Source organism: Bos javanicus, chromosome 12 (genome assembly GCF_032452875.1).
Source record: "Bos javanicus breed banteng chromosome 12, ARS-OSU_banteng_1.0, whole genome shotgun sequence".
Lineage (NCBI taxonomy): Eukaryota > Metazoa > Chordata > Mammalia > Artiodactyla > Bovidae > Bos > Bos javanicus.
Window position 1 is genome coordinate 66,087,326 of NC_083879.1, and position 25,056 is coordinate 66,112,381.

At 39.0% G+C, this 25,056-nt stretch overlaps 1 protein-coding gene across 9 annotated transcripts in view; it reads left to right on the forward strand.

Annotated features, from left to right (window-relative positions):
- GPC5 (glypican 5) overlaps positions 1-25,056 on the forward strand; it is a 1,566,851-nt gene that overhangs the window by 343,838 nt on the left and 1,197,957 nt on the right. For all 9 annotated transcript variants that reach the window (XM_061435203.1, XM_061435206.1, XM_061435202.1 and 6 more), the window contains one exon: positions 19,434-19,567. In XM_061435203.1, the coding sequence (XP_061291187.1) occupies positions 19,434-19,567 (134 nt within the window). The remainder of the gene's footprint in view (positions 1-19,433; positions 19,568-25,056) is intronic.

Consider the following 25,056-nt stretch of genomic DNA (forward strand, 5'->3'; position numbering starts at 1 on the left):
AACTGAGCACCTGAACTGAACTGAATTACATGTATCAAAGCAGAATTAAACTGCAATAAAATATTTATGATATTAACAGCAGTTAATAAAATCTTGAAAAGATATGTTATTTAGTGAATTTGTCATTGTATTAGTCTGGGTCCTCCAGAGAAACAGAACTTACATATAAGATGAATATGCTAAGAAGGTATTTATTTTGAGGAACTTATTGGCTCTCGTGATTATGGAAGCTGAGAAGTTCCACAGTTTACTTTCTGCAAGCTGGAGACTCAAAACACTGGTGGTATGATTCAGTCTGAGTCCAAAGGCCTGAGAACGAGGGGAACACACAGTGTGAATCCCAGTCTGAGAGCTGGAGGAGATGAGATCACTTGTCCCAGTTCAAGCAGTGAGGCTGGGGTGTGCTGGGGTAGGGGACAGCTCCTCCTTCCTTTTCTATTCAGACCCTCAGGAATTGGATGATGCCTTTCCTTGTTAAGGGAATGCAATCTACTTTACTGAGTCCACTGATTCAAATGCTGATCTGATCTGTAAGTACCTTCAGGGTCATAGCCAGAAACAATGTTGACATATAAAATTAACCATCACAGGCATTCAACATGCAGTTATAAGATCATCCATGATTAACACCAGTGTTGGTCATTGCCTCCCAGGTGAAAAGCACTGAAGAAAGTGACATTAAATGTTTGGTAACTTACAAAAAGTATTTACAATGCCAAAAGTTACAAGTATTTACTAAAATACTTTCATATGTTGTTTTAAAAATAAATGTGGATTAGAAAGGTTTTGATGTGAAACATGGGTTTCAAGGGCAACTACAGATCAATATCAACAGAAAAGCTTTTTTATATTGCAAACAAATGTAACTTTTTAAGAAAATATTGACGATTCAGGATTCATAAATCTGAGAACATATACTATATGTCAAGTGTGACAGTTATAAGGAAATCTGCTTTTCTAACTGTTGACCAGATATTTGATCAGACCAGATTATTTCATTGTGATAGTTTGTAGATCAGGAAGTTACTGACTATTCTTTTCACGACATTATCTGGACTTCTGTAGAAGAGAGGAAAATCTTACATTACTGTCTCATAAAATTGGAATTTAGGGGTTGTGTATCATAGGAAGAGTTCTTTTCATAAATCAGTTATTCTGGTTTTCTTCCTAAACCTGGGTGAGAAATCAAGTTGTCAAATATCCTTGTAGTTCCTCCTTTTCCCCACCTCTATTCATTCCTAGGAATCTTAAAGGGAAGTAACTTTATGTTTCCTCTCACCCACTTCCACATACATAGGAAAAATGGGATCCTCTTATCTATTAATATATCTAGATTATTTTCTTTTTTTTTTAACTTTGTACCATGAATTTTATTTTTTTTAAATTATTTTAAATTTTATTTTATTTTTAAACTTTACAAATTGTGTTAGTTTTGCCAAATATCAAAATGAATCCACCACAGGTATACATGTGTTCCCCATCCTGAACCCTCCTCCCTCCTCCTTCCCCATACCATCCCTCTGGGTCGTCCCAGTGCACTAGCCCCAAGCATCCAGTATCGTACATCGAACCTGGACTGGCAACTCGTTTCATACATGATATTATACATGTTTCAATGCCTTTCTCCCAAATCTTCCCACCCTCTCCCTCTGCAACCAAATTATTTTACTTCTGTAGGATGGTTAAGAACTAGATTTTACATAATGTGACTCCTGTACAATACGTATAAAGATAAATAGTAAGCTCGCTAATGACAAAGAAGAGGCCATTGGTTCTGTAATCAACATTCTCCCACTAACTAGATTCAGTCTTAGCAAGTTATTGTCCTGATTTGAGCTTCAATTTTCTCATCTGCTGGTTAAGGTTCAGTTCAGTTCAGTTCAGTCGCTCAGTCGTGTCCGACTCTTCGCAACCCCATGAATTGCAGCACACCAAGCCTCCCTGTCCATCACCATCTCCTGGAGTTCATTCAGACTCACGTCCATCGAGTCAGTGATGCCATCCAGCCATCTCATCCTCTGTCGTCCCCTTCTCCTCCTGCCCCCCCTTCTCCTCCTGCCCCCAATCCATCCCAGCATCAGAGTCTTTTCTAGTGAGTCAACTCTTCACACGAGGCGGCCAAAGTACTGGAGTTTTAGCTTTAGCATCATTCCTTCCAAAGAACACCCAGAACTGATCTTTAGAATGGACTGGTTGGATCTCCTTGCAGTCCAAGGGACTCTCAAGAGTCTTCTCCAACACCTCAGTTCAAAAGTTTCAATTCTTTGGCGATCAGCTTTCTTCACAGTCGAACTCTCACATCCATACATGACTACTGGAAAAACCATAGCCTTGACTAGAACTTTTAGAACTAACACCCAAAAGAGATGTCCTTTTCATTATAGGGGACTGGAATGCAAAAGTAGGAAGGCAAGAAACACCTGGAGTAACAGGCAAATTTGGCCTTGGAATACGGAATAAAGCAGGTCAAAGGCTAATAGAGTTTTGCCAAGAGAACGCACTGGTCATAGCAAACACCCTCTTCCAACAACACAAGAGAAGACTCTATACGTGGACATCACCAGATGGTCAACACCGAAATCAGATTGACTATATTCTTTGCAGCCCAAGATGGAGAAGCTCTATACAGTCAGCAAAAACAAGACCAGGAGCTGACTGTGGCTCAGACCATGAACTCCTTATTGCCAAATTCAGACTTAAATTGAAGAAAGTAGGGAAAACCACTAGACCATTCAGATATGACATAAATCAAATCCCTTATGATTATACAGTGGAAGTGAGAAATAGATTTAAGGGCCTAGATCTGATAGATAGAGTGCCTGATGAACTGTGAAATGAGGTTCATGACATTGTACAGGAGACAGGGATCAAGACCATCCCCATGGAAAAGAAATGCAAAAAAGCAAAATGGCTGTCTGAGGAGACCTTACAAATAGCTGTGAAAAGAAGAGAAGTGAAAAGCAAAGGAGAAAAGGGAAGATATAAACATCTGAATGCAGAGTTCCAAAGAATAGCAAGGAGAGATAAGAAAGCCTTCTTCAGTGATCAATGCAAAGAAATAGAGGAAAACAACAAAATGGGAAAGACTAGAGATCTCTTCAAGAAAATTAGAGATACGAAGGGAACACTTCATGCAAAGATGGGCTCGATAAAGGACAGAAATTGTATGGACCTAACAAAAGCAGAAGATATTAAGAAGAGATGGCAAGAATACACAGAAGAACTGTACAAAAAAGATTTTCATGACCAAGATAATCACGATGGTGTGATCACTCACCTAGAGCCAGACATCCTGGAATGTGAAGTCCAGTGGGCCTTAGAAAGCATCACTACAAACAAAGCTAGGTGATGGAATTCCAGTTGAGCTATTTCACATCCTGAAAGATGATGCTGTGAAAGTGCTACACTCAATATGCCAACAAATTTGGAAAACTCAGCAGTGGCTACAGGACTAGAAAATGTCAGTTTTCATTCCAATCCCAAAGAAAGGCAATGCCAAAGAATGCTCAAACTACTGCACAGTTGCACTCATCTCACATGCTAGTAAAGTAATGCTCAAAATTCTCCAAGTCAGGCTTTAGCAATACGTGAACCATGAACTCCCAGATGTTCAAGCTGGTTTTAGAAAAGGCAGAGGAACCTGAGATCAAATTGCCAACATCTGCTGGATCATGGAAAAAGCAAGAGAGTTCCAGAAAAGCATCTATTTCTGCTTTATTGACTATGCCAAAGCCTTTGACTGTGTGGATCACAATAAACTGTGGAAAATTCTGAAAGAGATGGGAATACCAGACCACCTGATCTGCCTCTTGAGAAATTTGTATGCAGGTCAGGAAGCAACAGTTAGAACTGGACATGGAACAACAGACTGGTTCCAAATAGGAAAAGGAGTACGTCAAGGCTGTATATTGTCACCCTGCTTATTTAACTTATATGCAGAGTACATCGTGAGAATTGCTTTGCTGGAGAAGCTCAAGCTGGAATCAAGATTGCCAGGAGAAATATCAATAACCTCCGATATGCAGATGACACTACCCTTATGGCAGAAAGTAAAGAGGAACTAAAAAGCCTCTTGATGAAAGTGAAAGAGGAGAGTGAAAAAGTGGCCTTAAAGCTCAACATTAAGAAAACGAAGATCATGGCATCTGGTCCCATCACTTCATGGGAAATAGATGGCTAAACAGTGGAAACAGTGTCCGACTTTATTTTTAGGGGCCCCAAAATCACTGCAGATGGTTAAGGTTAGATATCTTCTATGGGCTTCCCAGCTCTATTAGCCTAAATTTCTTGTTCCTCAGTTTCTCCCTCCCCCCTGTTCTTCCTTTTTACTTTCTCCTTTCACCTCCTTCCTTCCTTCTCCCCCACCTTTAACCCTTCCTTCTCCTCTTCTTCCTTTCCAGTTCCTCTTCTCTTCTCTTTTTTTGTTGGGGATGGGCAGGTAGCTATTATCTGAGTTCTTTTTCTCCTCCCTTTGAAAGATTTTCTTTCTGACCATCTTTATATTCTATATACATTTTATAATTTTGTCAGTTTTCATGGCTTTATTGGCTCTATGCAGAGAATTCTAATCATTAACTTTCTCTTTATCTCTAGTATACTATTTAGAACCACCTTTTAGAATTATCCCTAATCAAAGTTCTAAATTAGAATTCACTTCCTGCTCTAAGGAACAATTAACTTATTCTACCATCTAGTTTCCACATATTGGTTATTGGATCTTCATTTACCCTTGTTGCCAGATTCAAAGTGGCTAACAGCTTTATTTCTGCTTCTTTTAAAAATCTCTTATAGTGAATCAACCAGTAGCCAAATCCCATTCATTCTTCTCAAAAAAGAGTTTTCCCTTTCTCCTCTTCTCAGATTTCATGGGCTCCTATTAAGTTGATTCTAATATTTTCTTGCCTTCCCTATGGGAAAGATCTTCTTGTCTGCCAAATCTTTCTAAGATGATGCTCTAATAATGCTGTCCCTTTGCTTGCTAATTGTGAATTCGTTATGATAGTCAGCAAAATGAAATCCAAACTTCATGAAATTTGCATGAAGTCCCCCTCTAAAATCCTTGTGATCTGGAAAAAAATACTTTTTCAGTTTTTCCTCATTGGAATAAAACCAAAACCATGGATTTCATTCCTGTCTTGAAAAGTTAGCTTAATCCTGATTTGTGGTAGCAGAATTTACCCTTAACACCAGCCACTACTTTGACAAACTATTTCTGAGAATCATAGGGAACTGGGCAAGGAAAAATTAATAAATTCACATTTGTTGTTAAAACCGGAAAAAATTGCCAATAGTACGTTTCCTTCAAATAGTTTAAAAGTAGCTTTTAATTTAATAGAGTGCAACGCACAACACATTTGACCCAAATCCACCCTGTTTCTTATTTTTATCTATTATTATTTTTGTTGTTGTTGTTCTCAAGCATGCTTGCAGAGTTACATATTATGTAATTTATTTTAGTCAGTTCTCATTTAACACCAACCATCCTAGATATGGCTGAAGAAAAATATTTGGTCACCTGTTGGCTACCCAGTGATGTAGAATCCACCTTTGCATCACCCTCTGAAACAGATTACTTAATAAATACTCAGAGTATCTTCATGTTCATTGCTTTTCAATTTAAAGTATGCTAAACATTTTTGCTTTTTAATTTTATTATTAGTAAAAAACATTTTTAAAGATCATTGCAGAATGAATGGAGGCTCTCCTGATGGAAGTCAAATGAAAATGAACAATTTGTTTCTTACAAAGCTTTTTGAGTTTATTAGTTAAAAGCTTTGATGTGGAGGGTGGGATGATTTAGGAGAATGGCATTGAAACATGTATGTTATCATATGTGAAAGGATCGCCAGTCCAGGTTCAATGCATGAGACAGGGTGCTGGGGGCTGGTGCACTGGGATGACCCAGAGGGATGGGATGGGAGGGAGGTGGGAGGCGGGGTTCAGGATGGGGAACACATGTACACCTGTGGCAGATCCATGTCAATGTATGGCAAAGCCACTACAATATTGTAAAGTAATTAGCCTCCAATTAAAATAAATAAATTTATATTTTTAAAAATCAGTTAAAAAAAAAAAAAGCTTTGATGATTTGAATAAGACAGTGAACAGAGGGAGGCTATAAACAGACATTTACCCTTTGGTATGTAATGCCATGATTACAGTGAGAAGGGAGGCAGTCAGCTAAGTGACAAGGAGTTGTTGAAGCGAATACTTGAGCAGAGTGGGAGAAGTGATAAGGGTTAGAAGCAACTAAAATGGTCATTTCAAGGTGAGATGGGAAAATGAAAATCTGTGGGAAACCAGAGATGAAACTCAAAGTAGGAGTATATAAGCATTAGGAGCAGAAACATTTTTTTTCCAAGACAGTTCAGATTGATTGCAGAGGAGAATGGTAGAGACCAGTGGGGAAAATGAGGAAATTGTAGTATAAGTCAAAGTTGAAAAATTGTCAAAGTAAGTGTGAACAGTTTTTTTTTTTTTTTCAAAAGCAAGAAGGTGCTAGTATTAAAATGGCCTACCCCAGTCGGCTTACTCAGGGGAGTTAAGGTGACACGCTAATGTGCTAGTAACAGATGGTTTTCCACTCCCTTTCAGTAAAGTGTGGAGTGGAACTCCCTGATAGCAAGTCAACACATATAAGGGCTCTGAAATTTATTTATATGTATTGGAATCTGCTTTATACACTTGTGCCTTTGAAGTGTTGTGTTAGTTGCTCAGTCGTGTCCAACTCTTTGCAACCCCCATGGACTGTAGCCACTGGGCTCCTCTGTTCATGGGATTTTCCAGACAAGAACACTGGGATGGGTTGCAATTTCCTTCTCCAGGGGATCTTCCCGACTCAGGGATTGAACCCACGTCTCTTGTGTCTGCATTGTAGGCAGATTCTTTACCTGCTGAGCCATTGGGGAAGACTTTGGATGCAATTAAAACTGACTTACAGGTCTATGACTTGTATATTTTCTTTTATACTTGTAAAAAATTGCAAAGATGGCAGTACTCTTGCCTGGAAAATCCCATGGATGGAGGAGCGTGGTGGGCTGCAGTCCATGGGGTCGCTAGGAGTTGGACACGACTGAGCAACTTCCCTCTCACTTTTCACTTTCATGTATTGGAGGAGGAAATGCCAACCCACTCCAGAATTCTTGCCTGGAGAATCCCAGGGATGGGGGAGCCTGGTGGGCTGCCGTCTATGGGGTCGCACAGAGTCGGACACGACTGAAGCGACTTAGCAGCAGCAGCAGCAGCAACGGGAATAAAAATCTTCTGAAGCTGATAGTTTCTTGTCTCCATCTGCCTTCCTAGGAAATATGTTCAATAGAGTTATGCCCTGGGGTCCAACATGAAAGGGACAGGGCAAGATACGATTTTCCTTAACTGATAACTGAAAAGTGGTATAATTTTCTAAAGTTTAAAGAATGAGAAAACTGTGATTTGTAGAAGTTTCATAACTTGTCTAGAGCTCTATGGCTTATCATATGGGATCATGATTGCAATCTGTTTACCTTTCACTCTTTTCTTTTGTGTCAATATCTCTGTAGTGTCACCAAATGATGTTACTCTTGACATTTCCACCATCAACTTATACTGTCTTCCCTCGGTTCTTGTTACTAGGAGTTGTTGACAGTGAAGATACTTTCTGCCTTTAAAAATGGATATTTTAGCACCTTGTTAATATGTTTACACTCCACTATCACTGTTTTTCAGCTTCAGTGATGGAAAATTCACTCTGAGCTTTTTAATACCTTGACCTTACATATCCTTAACTTCTCGCTTTCAGTAATTTGTTAAGTACTGTTGAATTTTTTCAAAATAAACCTTATTTCTTTTATTGGGATATAGTTGCTTTACAATGTTTTGTTAGTTTCTGCTGTACAATGAGGTGAATCATTATTTGTACACCCTATATATAGAATATTCTATATCCCCTTCTTCTTTGGTCTCCATCCCCACCCCATCCCGCCACATCCTACCCCTCTAGGTGACCACATAGCACTTAGCTGAGATCCCTGTGCTATATAGCAGCTTCCCACTAGCTATCTATTTTACACTTGGTAGTGTATATATGTCAATCCTAATCTCTCAATTTATTCTGTCCTTCCTAGCCCCTTGCCATGTCCACCCATCAATTGTTTTACACCTGTGTCTCTATTCCTGCCCTATAATTAGGTTTATCTGTACCATTTTTTTTCTATTTTTTTAGAGCAGTTTTAGTCTTATGTCAAAACTGAATACAAGGTGAAAAGATATCCCATGTAGCCCCTGCCTCCACATATGCAGAACCTCTCCCATTGTTAGAATCCTCTACCAGAGTGATAAATTTGCTACAACTGATGAACCTACATCGACATATCACTGTCTCCCCAAATCTATAGTTTTGAGTTCACTGGTGTTCTACATTTTATGGGTTTGGACAAATATTCACTGACATGTGGGCTTCCTTGGTGGCTCAAATGGTAAAGAATCTGCCTGCAATGTAGGAGACCTGAGTTTGATTCCTGGGTTTGGAAGATCCCCTGGAGGAGGGCATGGCAACCCACTCCACTATTCTTGCCTGGAGAATCCCCATGGATAGAGGAGCCTGGCGGGCTACAGTCCATGGGGTCGCAAAGAGTCAGACACGACTGAACTACTGAGCACACACCTGGTGGCATGTATCTCCCATTACGGTATCATACAGAGTAATTTTCACTGCCTTATAAATCCACCTGCCCCCTGCCCCCTGGCCCCTGCTTATTCCCACTTCTGGAAACCACTGATCTTTTTACTGACTCCGTAGTTTTGCCTTTTCCAGAACGCCATATAATTGGAATCATACAGTATATAGCATTTTCAATATAACTTCTTTCACTCATTGATGGGCATTTAAGTTTTCTCTATGTCTTCACAGTTTGATAGCTCATTTCTTTTTCGCACTGGATAATGTTCTGCTGTCTGGATGGACCACAGTTTATTTATCCATTTGCCTACAGAAGGGCAACTTGGTTGCTTCCAAATTTTGGCAATCTCAATAAAGCTGCTATAAACATCTGCATGCGGGTTTTTGTGTGGATATAAGTTTTAATGTAAATTCCAAGGAATGTAATTGCTGGATCATATGATAAAAGTGTAAGAAGCTGCCAAATTGTTTTTCAAACTGGACTATACCCTTCTGCTTCCTCAACAGCCAAGAATGAGAGTTTCTGTTGCTCCACATCCCCGCTATCATTTGGTATTGTCAGTGTTCTGGATTTAAACCTGTTGATTTTTCTTCTCTTCTGTCTGTATATGATTCATGAATCCTTCTTGTTATGGATACTGTCATTACTGTCATTCAGAATAAAATTATCTTTCCTTCGAACTTTCAGTTCAGTTCAATTGTTCAGTCATGTCTGACTCTTTGTGACCCCATGGATTGCAGCATGCCAAGGCTTCCCTGTCCATCACTAATTCCCAGAGCTTACTCAAACTCATGTCCATCAAGTTGGTGATGCCATCCAACCATCTCATCCTCTGTCGTCCCCTTCTCCTCCTGCCTTTGATCTTTTCCAGCATTGGGGTCTTTTCCAATGAGTCAGTTCTTCCCATCAGGTGATCAGAGTATTGGAGTTTCAGCTTCAGCATCAGTCCTTCCAATGAATATTCAGGACTTATTTCCTTTAGGATGGAACTTTAGGAGCCTTCAAACTTTAGAATCTATTAACAGGTCACTCGCCTTTAATAGGTCTCTCTCTCTAGTCCAAATGTCAGATTCATTGCTAAGTATCAGCTCTAGCATTTTACTTTTCTATTCAATAGCTATCAGAGGTTTTGTTTAATAAACGAAACTTAGGTTGTCATTTTAAACCTCCAAGCTATGACTCCAACCTACCCTTCAAACTTAATTTCCTTTTACTACAATCCTTCATATTTTCTCCTTTGCAGGCAAACCAAATTTTTATCCATTTTTGATGTCAGCCTGATGTTTCCTTGCACTTATCTCTATCAAGATTTTCCTTGCACCTTCCACCATTTTTCTTTGTTCAGAAACATTCTATATCTAATTATTATATATCTCCAAGCTACAATCTGTCCCTCCTGTCTACTTATTATATCTATTGCTTCTTTTCAGCACTTCTGCTGCTGACCTTGGGTCCCAGCCTTTCTCTAGTGTTCTACGGGAGGACCTTGGTCTCCATACCTGCAAACTGCTGTTATAAAGATTTTTCTTGTGTAGATCATTAAGCTACATTTTCCTACCTTGGAACTTTGCCTGATTTCCATTTGCTAAAGTAAAATTTTTAGCTTGATATCCAAGACATATTATGGCATCTTGAAGAACTGATATATAATTGATCTATAACTTTATATTATTTTCGGGTATACAACATATGACTTGATATTAGTATATATTATGCAATGATTACCACAATAAGTCTGATTAACATCCATCACCACATATATGGCATTTTTATGTCTTCCCTCATTTCTAAGGTCTTACCTTACATTTTTGTGTCTTACCTCATCTTTTAGGTGTCACCTTTGTTCTCTGAAACATGTTGTTATACACCTCTTTGCTTTTATACTCTCTTCTGGAGCTTTCCCACTTTGTCCACCCGACCAACTTCTAGTTTTACCTTTTAATCTGTTATTTAGACATCACCTACTGAATCTCTTCCCTAAACACCCCAGAATTATTCTGTTCATTTTCTACATGTTATAGCTTTATTTCATTTTCTTTTTTATTGAAGTATAATTGACTTACAATGTCATATTAGTTTCAGGTGTACAATATAGTGTTTTCAGTATTTTTATAGACTGCACACCATGCAAAGTTAATATTATTGACTATATTTCCTGTGCTCTACATCACAGCCCTTGACCTAATATGCAGTCACAGTCACATAGTAACAGGCAGTTTGTACCTCAGTATCCCTTTCATCTAATCTGCCCATCACTCCCAACTGCCTCCCCTGTGGCAACCACCAGTTTGTTCTCTATATCTCAGTCTGTTCCTATTTTGTTATATTTGTTTGTTTTGTTTTTTATATGTCAGTATAAGTGAAAGAGTAGTATTTATCTCTTTTTATACCCTCCAGACCCTGGAGAAGGAAATGGCAACCCACTCCAGTATACTTGCCTGAAATCACATGGACAGAGGAGCCTGGTGGGGTATAGTCTATGGGGTCGCAAAGAGTCAAACACGATTAAGCGACTAACACACACACACACACACACACACACACACCCCCTCCAGATCCATTCATGTTGTTGCAAATGGCAAGATTTCATTATTTTTTTAAAATGGTTAGGTAATAGTCCACTGTATATGCAGTTTTTGTACACCTAGTTCTTGGACAACATAGGTTTGAATGTGTATGTGGATTTTATCCACGCATGTGAGGGCTTTTTTTTTTTTTTTCTTTTGATAAATATGTACTTCAGCACCCCCATATCCACAATTTGTTGAATCCATGAATGTGGATACACAGAGTGGACTTTAAAGTTACATGTGGATTTTTGACTGTATGGTTTGGTGCCCCTAACACCCATATTTTTGAAGGGTCACCTCTATATATTGTATCTTCTTTATCCTTTCATCTGTTGATGGATACTTATTTAGGTTGCTTTCATATCTTGGCTATTGTAAATATTTGAGTATTTAATTATTTTAATGCTTCTAATTCATGAACACAGAATAGTTTTCATTTATTTGTGTTGTCTGCAATTTCTTTCATCAGTGTCTTATAGTTTTCAGAATGCAAGTTGTTCATCATTTTGGTTAAATTTATTCCTAGGTGTTTTATTCTTTTTGATGTCATTGCAAATGGGATTGTTTTCTTGATTTCTCTTTCTGATAGTTCAGTATAAATGTATAGAAATGCAACAAATTTCTGTATATTTATTTTGTATCTGTGACATTACTGAATTCATTTATTTTGATAGCTTTTAGGTAGAGTCTTTAGAGTTTGCTGTGTATAATATCATGTTGTCTGCATATAGTGAGAGTTTTACTTCTCTTCCAATTTGATGACTTTTTATTTATTCATTTTTGTTGTTGTTGTTGTCTGATTGCTGTCAGTAGGACTTCCAAAAAGCTTTCAGATTTTCACTGGTGAGTATGATGTTAGCTGTGTGTTTATCATAAATGGCTTTTATTATGTTGGGGTATGTTTTCCTCTGTAGATGGTAAAGAATCTGCCTGCAACGTGGGAGGCCCAGGTTTGATCCCTGAGTCAGGAAGATACCCTGGAGAAGGGAATGGCAACCTGCTCCAGTATTCTTACCTGGAGAATTCCATGGCCAAAGGAACCTGTTGGGCTATAGCCCATAGGGTTGCAGAGTTGGACACATCTGATACTGACTGACTATGCCTAACTAAATGTTTCCTCTATACCAACATTACTGAGAGTTTTTGTCATGAATGGATGTTGAATTTTGTCAAATGCTTTTTCTGTATCTATTGAGATGATCATGTGATTTTTATCCTTCCTTTGTTAATCTGGTATATCACATTAATTGATTTGTGGATACTGAATCATCCTGCATCTGTGCTGTGCTTAGTCATTCAGTAATATCTGTCTCTTTGTGACCCCATGGGCTGTAGCCTGCCAGGCTCCTCTGTCCATGGGATTCTCCAGGCAAGAATACTGGAGTGGGTAGCCATTCCTTTCTCCAGGGGATCTTCCCAATGGATCGAACCCAGGTCTCCTACATTGCAGTCGGATTCTTTACCATCTGAGTCACCAGGGGAGCCCTGCATCCTTTCAGTAAATCCCACTTGATCATGACCTATGATCTTATTGTAGAGTTGAATGAAGTCTGTTAATATTTTTTGAGGATTTTTGCCTCTGTGTTTATCAGGGATATTGGCCTGTTAATTTTCTTTTTTTGGTAATGTCTCTGTCTGGCTTTGATATCAGGATATTGCTGGTCTTGTAGAATGATATTGAATGTGTTCCATTATCTTCAGTTTTTCAGAATAATTTGAGAAGAATGGGTATTAGCTTTTCTTTAAATGTTTTGTAGAATTCCCCTATGAAGCTATCTGTTCTGAACTTTGGTGGAAAGTTTTTAACTGCTGATTTAATTTAGTTACTATTAATGGTTCTGTACAGATTTTTTGTTTCTTCCTGATTGAGTCTTGGAAGATTATATGTATCTAGGAATTTATCCATTTCTTGTACATTGTCCAAATTTTGGCTTATAATTGTAGTATTCTCTTACGATTATAATATTTCTATGATATCAGTTGTACTTTCTTCATTTCTAGTTTTATTTATTTGGGCCATCTCCTTTTTTTATGAGTCTGGCTAAGGGTTTATCAATTTTATATAGATTTTTTTAAAACCCAGCTCTTAGTTTCATTGATCTTTTCTTTTTGTTCTCTATCTCATTTATTTCTACTCTGATCTTTATTATTTCCTTCTTTCTATTAACTTTAGACTTTGTTTTTTCTTCTTTTTCTAGTTCTTTTGAGTGTCATGTTAGATTGCTTATTTGAGATTTCCCTTATTTCCTGAGATAGGTCTGCCACACTATCCTGTCTCACTATCCTGTCTCACTATAGTCCTAATCCCTCTTAGGACTGCTTTTGCCACATCCTATAGACTTTGGAAAGTTGAGTCTTCGTTTTGATTAGTCTCAAGAAATTTTTAGATTTCTCTATTGACCTTTTTATTTTTTGTTGTTAGTAGCATATTATTGGAGAAGGCAGTGGCACCCCACTCCAGTACTCTTGCCTGCATAATCCCAGGGACGGGAGAGCCTGGCGGGCTGCCGTCTATGGGGTCGCACAGAATCGGCCATGACTGAAGCGACTTAGCAGCAGCAGCAGCAGCAGCATATTATTCAGTCTCCATGTGTTTGTGTTTTTTCAAGTTTTTTTTTTTTTTTCCTGTAATTGTTTTCTTGTTTCATTGTGGTCAGAGAAGATGCTTGATATGATTTCAGTTTTCTCTAATTTATTGAGATTTATTTTGTGACCAAGCATGTGATATATCCTGAGGAATATTCCATGTGACCTTGAAAAGAATATGTATTCTGCTGTTTGGGGGTGGAATGTTCTATGGATATCTATTAAGTACATTTAGTCTAATCTGTCATTTAAGGCCAATTTTTGCCTACTGATTTTCTGTCCAGGTGGTATGATGCCAGGAGCCAGCACTGGAGTCCCCACCCATAACAAGGTTATGTGGGAGAGTTCTGGTGGGCAAGGCGAGCCAGAACTCGAGGGGTGCCCCTCTGGGCCTGCCTGAGCATCTACCCCAAAACCAGAGTCTGTCTGTTTTACTGCTTCATGACTTTTACCAACTCCTCTGACAGTCACGGGGCGGGGGGGGGGGGGGGGGGGGGGGGCTATCCCCGACCACCTTGTCTCTGAAGGAAATCAACTTAGAGCTCTGGCTAATTAGTCTCTTGGGCATAAGAGGAGTGTTTAAATCCAAACCCCTCAGATGGCTCCCTAACTTGCCTGACAGGCTTATCCGGACTCCTATAGCTACGCGTATGATTGTTTACAGTCTCCCAACTGCGAGAGGCACGGGAAGCTTAAGATATTCAAATAGAATAGAGCCTCTCGGAGAGTTAGAAATTGTCAGAATAGAACTAGTAGAAGATTTCATTGTTGAGCCAATGCTTTCTGCCAAGTTTCCACATCCCCTGTATTGTATCCTTGGAAGTGTATTAATTAATATAGTTGGTATGTAAAAAAAATTAGTAGTGGCCTTGGTGTTAACAACTTTAGACCCTTAAGGTAATAAATTCTTTCCTTTGTTGTAAACCCACTGCACCTTTGTCCTATAGGAATGCAACTTTAACACCTTCGGAGGATGGCGCCAAACTTTAAAATAATTACTCTTAGAGAAAATAAGTCTTATGGTCGACAAATCTTTGTCAGAGTCATAAAATGTTAACAGGCCTTCTGGCCAGAAGATGATGTAAATCACCTAAACCATTTGTATACGATAAATTTGCAGAAAAGAAAGCCTGGTCTCATTAAGGATCAAAGACTGCTGACTTTGCATGATTTCACACCCCCTATTATCCTCTATGTGCAACTTAGGGTATAAAAGCCCCTGTTGAAAATAAAGCTACGGGCCTTGTTCACTGAAGCTTGGTCTCCCCATGTCGTTCTTTCTCTCACCTTCTGGCTGAATTCCCATCTGGAGTGTGGAGGCTCGCCAAGCCTACTGATTTTGCCTGAGCTTCTAAGATCTGACCGGGGAGGCCTTAGTGTCTCCTCTCCTTTGGGAGAATGGGAGGACACCTGTGGCCTATGCGGGTGGTGTAAACTCCTTGTCTTGGAGTTTTATTGGTTTTCCACGTAAACCAAGTTATTTAGCCTCTTTTCTCCACTGAATTTTCTCACTGAGCTATCCCTATTTAACCACTCTTTATATCTTTATTTAACATTTAAATAAGCTATTGTTTCCTGATCGCTGACGCCGTCCCCCCTTCAAATTCCCTGGATCCACTGGGGCTGGACCCTGGCAGTATGTATTTCTTTTTTTGCTCTATTAGCATTTTGGGGATGGTCTTGATCCCTGCTTCCTGTACAATACCATCAACCTCTGTCCATAGTTCTTCAGGCACTCTATCTATCAGATCTAATCCCTTGAATCTATTTGTCACTTCCACTGTATAGTCATAAGGGATTTGATTTAGATCAAACCTGAATGGTCTAGTGGTTTTCCCTATTTTCTTCAATTTAAGTCTGAATTTGGCAGTAAGGAGTTCATGATCTGAGCCACAGTCAGCTCCCTGTCTTGTTTTTGCTGACTTTATAGACTTCTCCATCTTTGGCTGCAAAGAATATAATCAATCTGATTTTGGTATTGATCATCTGGTGATGTCCATGTGTAGAGCCTTCTCTTGTGTTGTTGGAAGAGTCCGTTTGCTATTACCAGTGCGTTCTCTTGGCAAAACAGAAGAGTTATACAAAAAAGATCTTCACGACCCAAATAATCACGATAATATGATCACTCACCTAGAGCCAGACATCGTGGAATGTGAAGTCAAGTGGGCCTTAGGAAGCATCACTATGAACAAAGCTAGTGGAGGTGATAGAATTCCAGTTGAGCTCTTTCAAATCCTAAATGATGATGCTGTGAAAGTGCTGTGGTCAATATGCCAGCAAATTTGGAAAACAGCAGTGGCCACAGGACTCAAAAAGGTCGGTTTTCATTCCAATCCCAAAGAAAGGCAATGCCAAAGAATGCTCAAACTACCACACAATTGCACTCATCTCACATGCTAGCAAAGTAATGCTCAAAATTCTCCAAGCCAGGCTTCAAAGATATGTGAACCGTGAACTTCCAGATGTACAAGCTGGATTTAGAAAAGGCAGAGGAACCTGAGATCAAATTGCCAACATATGTTGGATCATCGAAAAAGCAAGAGAGTTCCAGAAAAACATCTATTTCTGCTTTATTGACTATGCCAAAGCCTTTGACTGTGTGGATCACAATAAACTGGAAAATTCTGAAAGAGATGGGAATACCAGACCACCTGACCTACCTCTTGAGAAATTTGTATGCAGGTCAGGAAGCAACAGTTAGAACTGGACATGGAACAACAGACTGGTTCCAAATAGGAAAAGCAGTATGTCAAGTCTGTATATCGTCACCCTGCTTATTTAACTTATATGCAGAGTACATCATGCAAAACGCTGGGCTGGATGAATCACAAGCTGGAATCAAGATTGCCAGGAGAAATCTCAATAACCTCAGATATGCAGATGACATCACCCTTGTGGCAGAAAGGGAAGAAATACTAAAGAGCCTCTTGATGAAAGTGAGAGGAGAGTGAAAAAGTTGGCTTAAAGCTCAACATTCAGAAAACGAAGATCATGGCATCTGGTCCCATCATTTCACGGCAAATAGATGGGGAAACAGTGGAAACAATGAGAGACTTTATATTTCTGGGCTCCAAAATCCCTGCAGATGGTGACACTGCAGCCATGAAATTAAGACACTTACTCCTTGGAAGGAAAGTTATGACCAACCTAGACAGCATATTAAAAAGCAGAGACATTACTTTGCAGACAAAGGTCCATCTTGTCAAAGCTATGTTTTTCCTGTAGTCATGTATGGATGTGAGAGTTGGACTATAAAGAAAGCTGAGCACCGAAGCTTTGATGCTTTTGAACTGTGGTGCTGGAGAAGACTCTTGAGAGTCCCTTGGACTGCAAGGAGATTCAACCAGTCCATCCTAAAGGAAATTAGCCCTGAATATTCATTGGAAGGACTGATACTGAAGGTGAAACTCCTTTGGTCAGCTGATGTGAAGAAGTGACTCATTTGAAAAGACCCTGCTGCTGGGAAAGATTGAAAGCAGGAAGAGAAGGGGACAAGAGAGGATGAGATGGCTGGATGGCATCACTGACTCAATGGACATGAGTTTGAGTAAACTCCAGGAGTTGGTGATGGACAGGGAGGCCTGGCATGCTGCAGACCATGGAATCAGAAAGAGCTGTACATGACTGAGTGACTGAACTGAACTGATATATTTCAGAGTTTTGCTTACCATGATGTTTGTGTGTGTGTGTGTGTGTGTGTATTCATGTATATTACATATAATATTTGTTTTACATTTTCAATTTCTTTGTTGAAATTCTCACTGTGTTCCTCTAGCCCTCTCGTGAGTTTGGTGTGCTTTTTTATGAATGTAACATCAATCATTCTATTAAATAAATTACTTATCTCCATTTTATAAGAGGTTTTTGTTGTTGTTCTGATGTTTTATCTTGTGCTTTCATTTGGAACATATTTCTCTGTCTTCTCATTTTGTTTGGCTTTTTTTTGTTTGTCTCTATAATTTAGGTGAAATAATTACCTCTCCTGCTCTTGAAGGTAATGTCTTGTGTGGGAGTGTCCCTATGCTGACCATGTGTGCCCAGTGGCTTTGGCAGGAGGGGTGAGGCCAAACAAGCATGGGCAAGGGCTTTTTTCAGGGTTTTCTGAAGTTTTTGCATTGGCAGGGTGGGCTGGAACCTGTTAAGGCAAGGACTTGTTCTAAGGTACATGTGCATTTTGATGTACGAGAGGATTTTATTATTTCCTTCTAAATTGTCAGCTCTTTTAGATTAAATTTCTAATCTTTTATTTCCTACAACATCTAATGCATGTTCTTTGCACATATTGAAACCAAATAATTATGGTTTAAATAAATAAGGTGAAGCATAACTACTTTAATGCTCATTAATGGAAATTTTTTAAAAAATTTACACTTTAAGGGAACTTTAGAATAATTTATTCTAAGTTCTTCATATTACATATAAGAGAATCAAGTTCTATAAAGGTCTGTCACTGTTATCAAGATCTCAGCAATTAAGAAGCATATATTAGGACAAGAACCAAAGTCTCTTGATTCAGAGGCAATGCTTTTATGTATTTTTAACTATACTACTGTGCCTTTTTGAATGTATAAGTTATCTTGTGAATCTTTTTTGATGCTTTACATGATAATGTGTCCAATTAGTTACTTAATTTTCAGTGATAATTTCATAAGTTATATGAAGATCTTTGTTAGATAAGTAATATTAAAAAGTAAAATTTTCAGTTCTATAAATAATTTTTTAAAAGAAACCGTGAATAACTCCCTTTAATGCAAACTAGAATGAGGAAGAAGATATATGACTATTACAAAATGAAATCTCATATAAGCATATTTATTGCCTTTTCTAAGAAAGATTTTAAGAATAAAACTACCCTTAGAACTCACACAGAACTGGACCCCATGTTCAATAGCAAATTACTTTATTAAGAAACTTAGTACAGGTATGTGATTAGTCAATGATATGAATATAAACCATAAATAATACCTACTTTGGTTAAATAGTTTTATTTATACTAGCAGGCTAGTTTATTAATGCAGTTCTCTGATTTTGCATATATATTTTTATTCATGTATTTTGCATTTGAATACATTCAAACTGTATAAATGTGTATAGCATTAATTTATTATGATTGCCATTTTATATAGATAATTTGATTCCCTCTACTTTAAAAATTGAGATCCAACCAGTCCATCCTAAAGGAGATCAGTCCTGGGTATTCATTGGAAGGACTGATGATGAAGCTGAAACTCCAATACTTTGGCCACCTCATGCGAAGAGTTGACTCATTGGAAAAGACCCTGATGCTGGGAGGGATTGGGGGCAGGAGAAGAAGGGGACGACAGAGGATGAGATGGCTGGATGGCATCACCACCTTAATGGACATGGGTTTGAGTGAACTCCGGGAGTTGGTGATGGACAGGGAGGACTGGCGTGCTGCTATTTATGGGGTCGCAAAGAGTTGGACATGACTGAGTGACTGAACTAACAAACTTTAAAAGTTAGCAAACTTTGTAAGTCTTAAAGGTTAATACTGTGGTGTAAGTAAAACATGTCTTTGCTTTAAACTCTAGCAAACATTACATTCTCAGAAAGACTGGAGCATGGTTTCTAACTGTCTTTAATATTTTCTATTTAAAAGGTAAATAAGATTTGTGGCCGTCCAGTCAGAACACCCACACAAAGCCCCCGTTGTTCTTTTGATGGAAGCAAAGAGAAGCATGGAATGAAGATCTCTATAAGAAATGGTGAAGAGACACTTGCCAACAGAAGAAAGTAAGACATTTGTTTTACAACCAGAAAGAGAAAGAAAGTAAGCCATTAATTTTACAAGAGAATAGAATGTTTTCAATTAAGTAGAACAAAATACAGTAATGAAGAAACAAAAGATCAACTTTAATTACCTTTAAAATTCAGTGCTTCCTCCTATTCTGTTAACTAGGAAGACAGGTTCAACTCAGAAGACCAAAATACCTAAGATGAGGGATATTTTTTTTTGTGCAATATGGCCTGCCTTACACACATATGATCATGGTACACTTCAAATGTGGCCGGTGTACAGTGTTAATACAGCAATCTGTAACACTTAGTCATCTTGCTTAATTGAAACTATGCCCATTGAATAGTAACTCCTTATTTCCCCCTCCTTGTGGTAAACAATATTGAGTTATATACTTCAGAGTTTATAAAGAGGGCAGATCTCATGGTAGGTAAGTGATCTTACCACAAAAAAAAAAAAAAAAAATTAAATGTGGCTAGTGTGACTGAGGATTGAATTTTTAATGTTACATAATTTCAATTAATTTTAGTTAAAGTTTTACATGTAACCCAACCAGTCCATTCTGAAGGAGATCAGCCCTGGGATTTCTTTGGAAGGAATGATGCTAAAGCTGAAACTCCAGTACTTTGGCCACCTGATGTGAAGAGTTGACTCATTGGAAAAGACTCTGATGCTGGGAGGGATTGGGGGCAGGAGGAGAAGGGGAGGACAGAGGATGAGATGGCTGGATGGCATCACTGACTCGATGGACGTGAGTCTGAATGAACTCAGGGAGTTGGTGATGGACAGGGAGACCTGGTGTGCTGTGATTCATGGGGTTGCAAAGAGTCGGACAAGACTGAGCAACTGATCTGATCTGATCTGATCTGAATAACTACTATATTGGACAGAACGCAAGACAAAGAGTGTTCATATAAATGATGTGACAAATGTTACTGAATGTTAGGTATCTATTAAAAAAAAATAATGGCAATACCTTTTATCTTGAATGCTGAAATTTCTATCTGTTGACTCAAAATTATAAGCATTGATTTAGTGGCTTGCTTCTGTAACTCACATTTCTATACTGTGCCCATTATTATTTCACTTGTTAAATTAAAGCCTTCATTAGTATCCTTTTGGTTAATTGGTGATTAAACTAAAAACTGTTTAATACTGGAGGGAACATTTGTTTTGGTAATCAGTTGACCAGTACAATGGCAAATAGTTTTTCAGTAGTTTTACTTGAACTGAAATTCAGAATTATGTGTTTGTTTATTAATTCAAACAATTATTTTTAACAATGCCTTTTGGAGAATTCAGTGTTTTACATAGATTTGGAGAAGGTGATGACACCCCACTCCAGTACTCTTGCCTGGAAAATCCCATGGATGGAGGAGCCTGGTAGGCTGCAGTCCATGGTGTCACTAAGAGTCGGACACGACTGAGCGACTTCACTTTCACTTTTCACTTTCATGCATTGGAGAAGAAAATGGCAACCCAGTGTTTTTGCCTGGAGAATCCTAGGGATGGGGGAGCCTGATGGGCTGCCGTCTATGGGGTCGCACAGAGTCGGACACGACTGAAGTGACTTAGCAGCAGCAGCAGCACTCTCTATAATTTAAAATTGGTTTCTTTCCTTTTGGGATAGTGCTCTTACTTGCCTCATCCTCTCCTCAGTTGGGTTATAAGCAAGGGATAAAGAACTGAGCTATTGCTGGCTATGTGCTACAATAGCAATATAGTTAGCACAATGTTTGCATATAAAGTAGCTGTGATTTTTTGGGGGTGAGGAGTAGTTTTCTTTTTTCAGTTTAAGCATTTATAGTGATCAGTAGTCATTTCTTGCATTTGAGAAATCGGTATGTGTTGGTTGAGCTTCCGGGTGGCTCAGTAGTAAAGAACCCACCTGCCAAGCAGAAGACACAGGTTCTATCCCTGGATTGAGAATAACCCCTGGAGAGGGAAATGACAACCCACTCCAGTATTCTTACCTGGGAAATCCCATGGACAGAGGAGTCTGGTGGGCTACAATCCATGGGATTGCCAAGAGTTGAACACTACTTAACAGCTAAACCACCAGCACCACATGCTTTGGCTATGGTGGTTCTTATAGTAAAACCCACGTAAGGAAGATCTTAAGTTCCTAAAGGTTATGGCAGTTTTACCACCAAAGTGACCTTGATACTGGAAAACCAAGATAAAACCCAGTACTTAACATGGTTTATTCCCTTGCAAACTAAGACCATGCAGGTGAAATGTTACAAAATGACTCAAGAGCAGTGAGGGGGCTTATCTAAATGGAAAGTTTTTTAAGAATCTGTCCTGGTCATTGAGTAGACCTCTATGTACCAGTCTTGCAAACTCTCTATTTCTATGCTCTTGACCAGTCCGTCACCATTAGCCATTTCCTGTGAATAAGCATAAGCTCATCATAGGTTAATTTCTTGAACAACCAGAGGTCCTGCACTTGAGCCTACTTAGCATTTGATTTTTACACATTTTTATTGCCACTCCTGAATGGAACTGAATTGCTGTGATAGTATATTTCTGCTTGAGGCCTATATACTGTGGAGACTTATTCATAAACAGGGGCTTCCCAGGTGGCGCTAGTGGTAAAGAACCCGCTTGCCAATGGGAGATACATAAGAGAAGTAGGTTTGATCCCTGGGTTGGGAAGATCCCTTAGAGGAGTGTGTGGCAACCCACTCCAGTATTCTTGCCTGGAGAATCCTGCGGACAGAGGAGCCTGATGGGCTTTTGCAAGGAGTCCGACACAACTGCAGTGACTTAGCAGAGAGCAGCATCCATTAACTAGACCTGAATTTTATTTATCCTTTCTTATCGTAAGGTAGACTTTTTAAACCAAACAATGCAGAAGGCTGCAAATAAGAAAAGAGTTTATTTTGCTCTTAGGAATGGCAATTCCAGAGACACAGATTCAGGTGAAACTGTTGAAGGTGGGCAAAGAGTCAGGGGCTTATAAAGACAAAAGCCACCAAGGTTGTTAAAGTTGTCTGGAAATCATTATGATTGATTCTGATGAAAGAAAGGAAATATTTATTCTTAAGGGCTATTCAGGATTCAATTCTATTTTCGGGTTCAATCAGTGGATAGTCTGACATGAGTTATTTGGGGTAAGGATGAGATGAGTATCATTGGGCAGATATTTTGGGTGCCTGTATTAAGACAATATATGGTCGAAGGTCAGATTCCATCCAGGCTGAAATATGCATACATCACACTTCCTCAGCAGACTCCTGGTTCCATTTTAGAAAACTTTGTTGGAAATACCATTTTGATTTTCCTTTCACAACCTGAATTTTATTTACCTTTCATCAATTGATCTTTCCCCTTGAGGTCATAAATTTTGATTGAAGTAGATGGGGCAGCATAGGAATAGGTGCTTACTGAGTCTGGGCTACCTTCCAGGCATCTTGTGATTTTTCCATCTGCTTGAGCTTGATTTCCAGTAGATCACTTCCCCTTGATGTTATATTGCTTTAATACAAGCCTGATCTTACAGCCTGGCAGATCAGATAGCACTTAGCTCCTCATGCGCATCTCAGGTCGCAGAGTCACTTGCTGGCTTATGGTCAAATGTGCAGTTTCTGTCAGAGTCCAGTTGTAAACCAAACAGTTGACCAACATACTGAGTGACAGATCCACCAACCGATCAGTCAATCAACTAACCAAAAATAGTGTTCAAAAAAAGAAAAAATGACTTTACTCCAAAACTCTTGATGTCTATACTTTGATTTTTCTAATGGGGCTTTCAGGAGTCTCTGCAGAACATGTTTATTTGCTACCAATACTTCAGTTATCATTGAATAAATGAACTAGGTAGTCTAGACTGAACGTCTGAGCAGCTTGGTGATATTTTATAAATGCATTATAGCAGCATGCTATGTTGTAATATGTGTATAATATGTTTTCTCTAACATGCAAAGGGATCCAAAAATTTCTGTGCTTATTCCTGTGCTCTAGGTTATCTGTGCAGAGATTTGCCTTTTAAATTAGAAGAATATCACAATTAGATTTAGACTACTAGACATTTAGAAACCCTGCTGAATTGTCAAGCACTCAAAATGTCAATATTTTCCCCATCAGAGTCATTCACTTGTCTACTAAGTTATCTAGGATAATGTGATCAATATTTGATTATCAGCTTGGTGTCCTGTAGGATGTCTGGATGATTGTGGCTCTTGTCTGTCATGGAGTGGGAGAATTGCTTGAGGTCTAATAGTGACTGTTCTTGCCAGCTGAAAGTGAAATGTTTCTAATTGTCCTTACTAATTGGTAAGGAGAGAAGAGCATTTGTCAAATCATTAGCTGGATAGCAGGTGGCAGGACATGTTTTGATTTGCTCTAGCAGACAACACATGCAAAGGAGCATGTAATTGGAGTCACTGTCTGACTCTGGTTATGCTAATCCAACCTTTCTCCATGGCCACCCCATGCGCACAGACTGGCCGAGCAAGTGAAGTCAGTGGTGAGGTGTTAGGATCATGATTATTACACTTTTCCTGGCTTCATGACCCTAAACTGAGCAATTCCCTAAGCATATTGTGATAGTGTGAGATAAGGTAAGAAATATATATTTGTTCTTTGATACCATTTGTGACATAGAATTACTAAAATGCTTGGATATTCCTAAGTGATGAAAGCAGAATGGTATTTTTTGTTCTCTTAATGAGGTGACTTTTGGACCCCACCTAAGTATGGGGGCTGGTTATCTGGAAAGTCAACATGTGATTAGAAGGTTGGAACTTTTAAAACACAAAGCTCTCTCTTTCTCTCTTTTTTATTTTTTTGGCTGAGCAGCATGTGGGATTTTAGTCCCTGACCAGGAATAGAACCCACACCCTCTGCAGTGGAAGTACAGAATCTTAGCCACTGGATGGAGCAGGGAAATTGCTGAAGGTTCAAACTTTTAGTCTCACTTTCCAGACTCTGGTGAGGGGGAAGGGGTCATGGGGTTGACTCAATTGCCAGTGTCCAATGAGTTAATCAATCACAGCTGTGTAATGAAGCCTCTGTAAAACCCCAAAGAAGGTGCTTTGGAGAGCATCCTGGCTGGTGAACACCTGGAACTGCTGGGGGAGTGGCCTGCCAGGAGAGAGAGAAACGAAGCTGTACGTTCCATCCTCCAGTACCTTGCCCTGTGTAGCTCTTCCATCTGGCTGTTCCTGAGCCATATCCTTTTATAATAAACTGCTGACCTAGTAAGCAAACCATTTCTTGGAGTTCTGTGAGCTGCTCTAGAAAATTAATCAAATCCAAGAGGAGAGGAGGTCATGCAACACGTGATTTATAGCCAGTTGGTCAGAAGTACAGGTGACAACCTGGACTTGAGACTGCCATCTGAAGTGTGTGTGTATGTGTGTGTGATGGTAGGGGGCACCATCTTAGAGGACTGAACTATTAATTTGTGGAATCTAATGCCATTTCTGAGTATATAGTGTCAGAATTGAGGTGGATTTTCAGACACCCTGCTGCTGTGGAA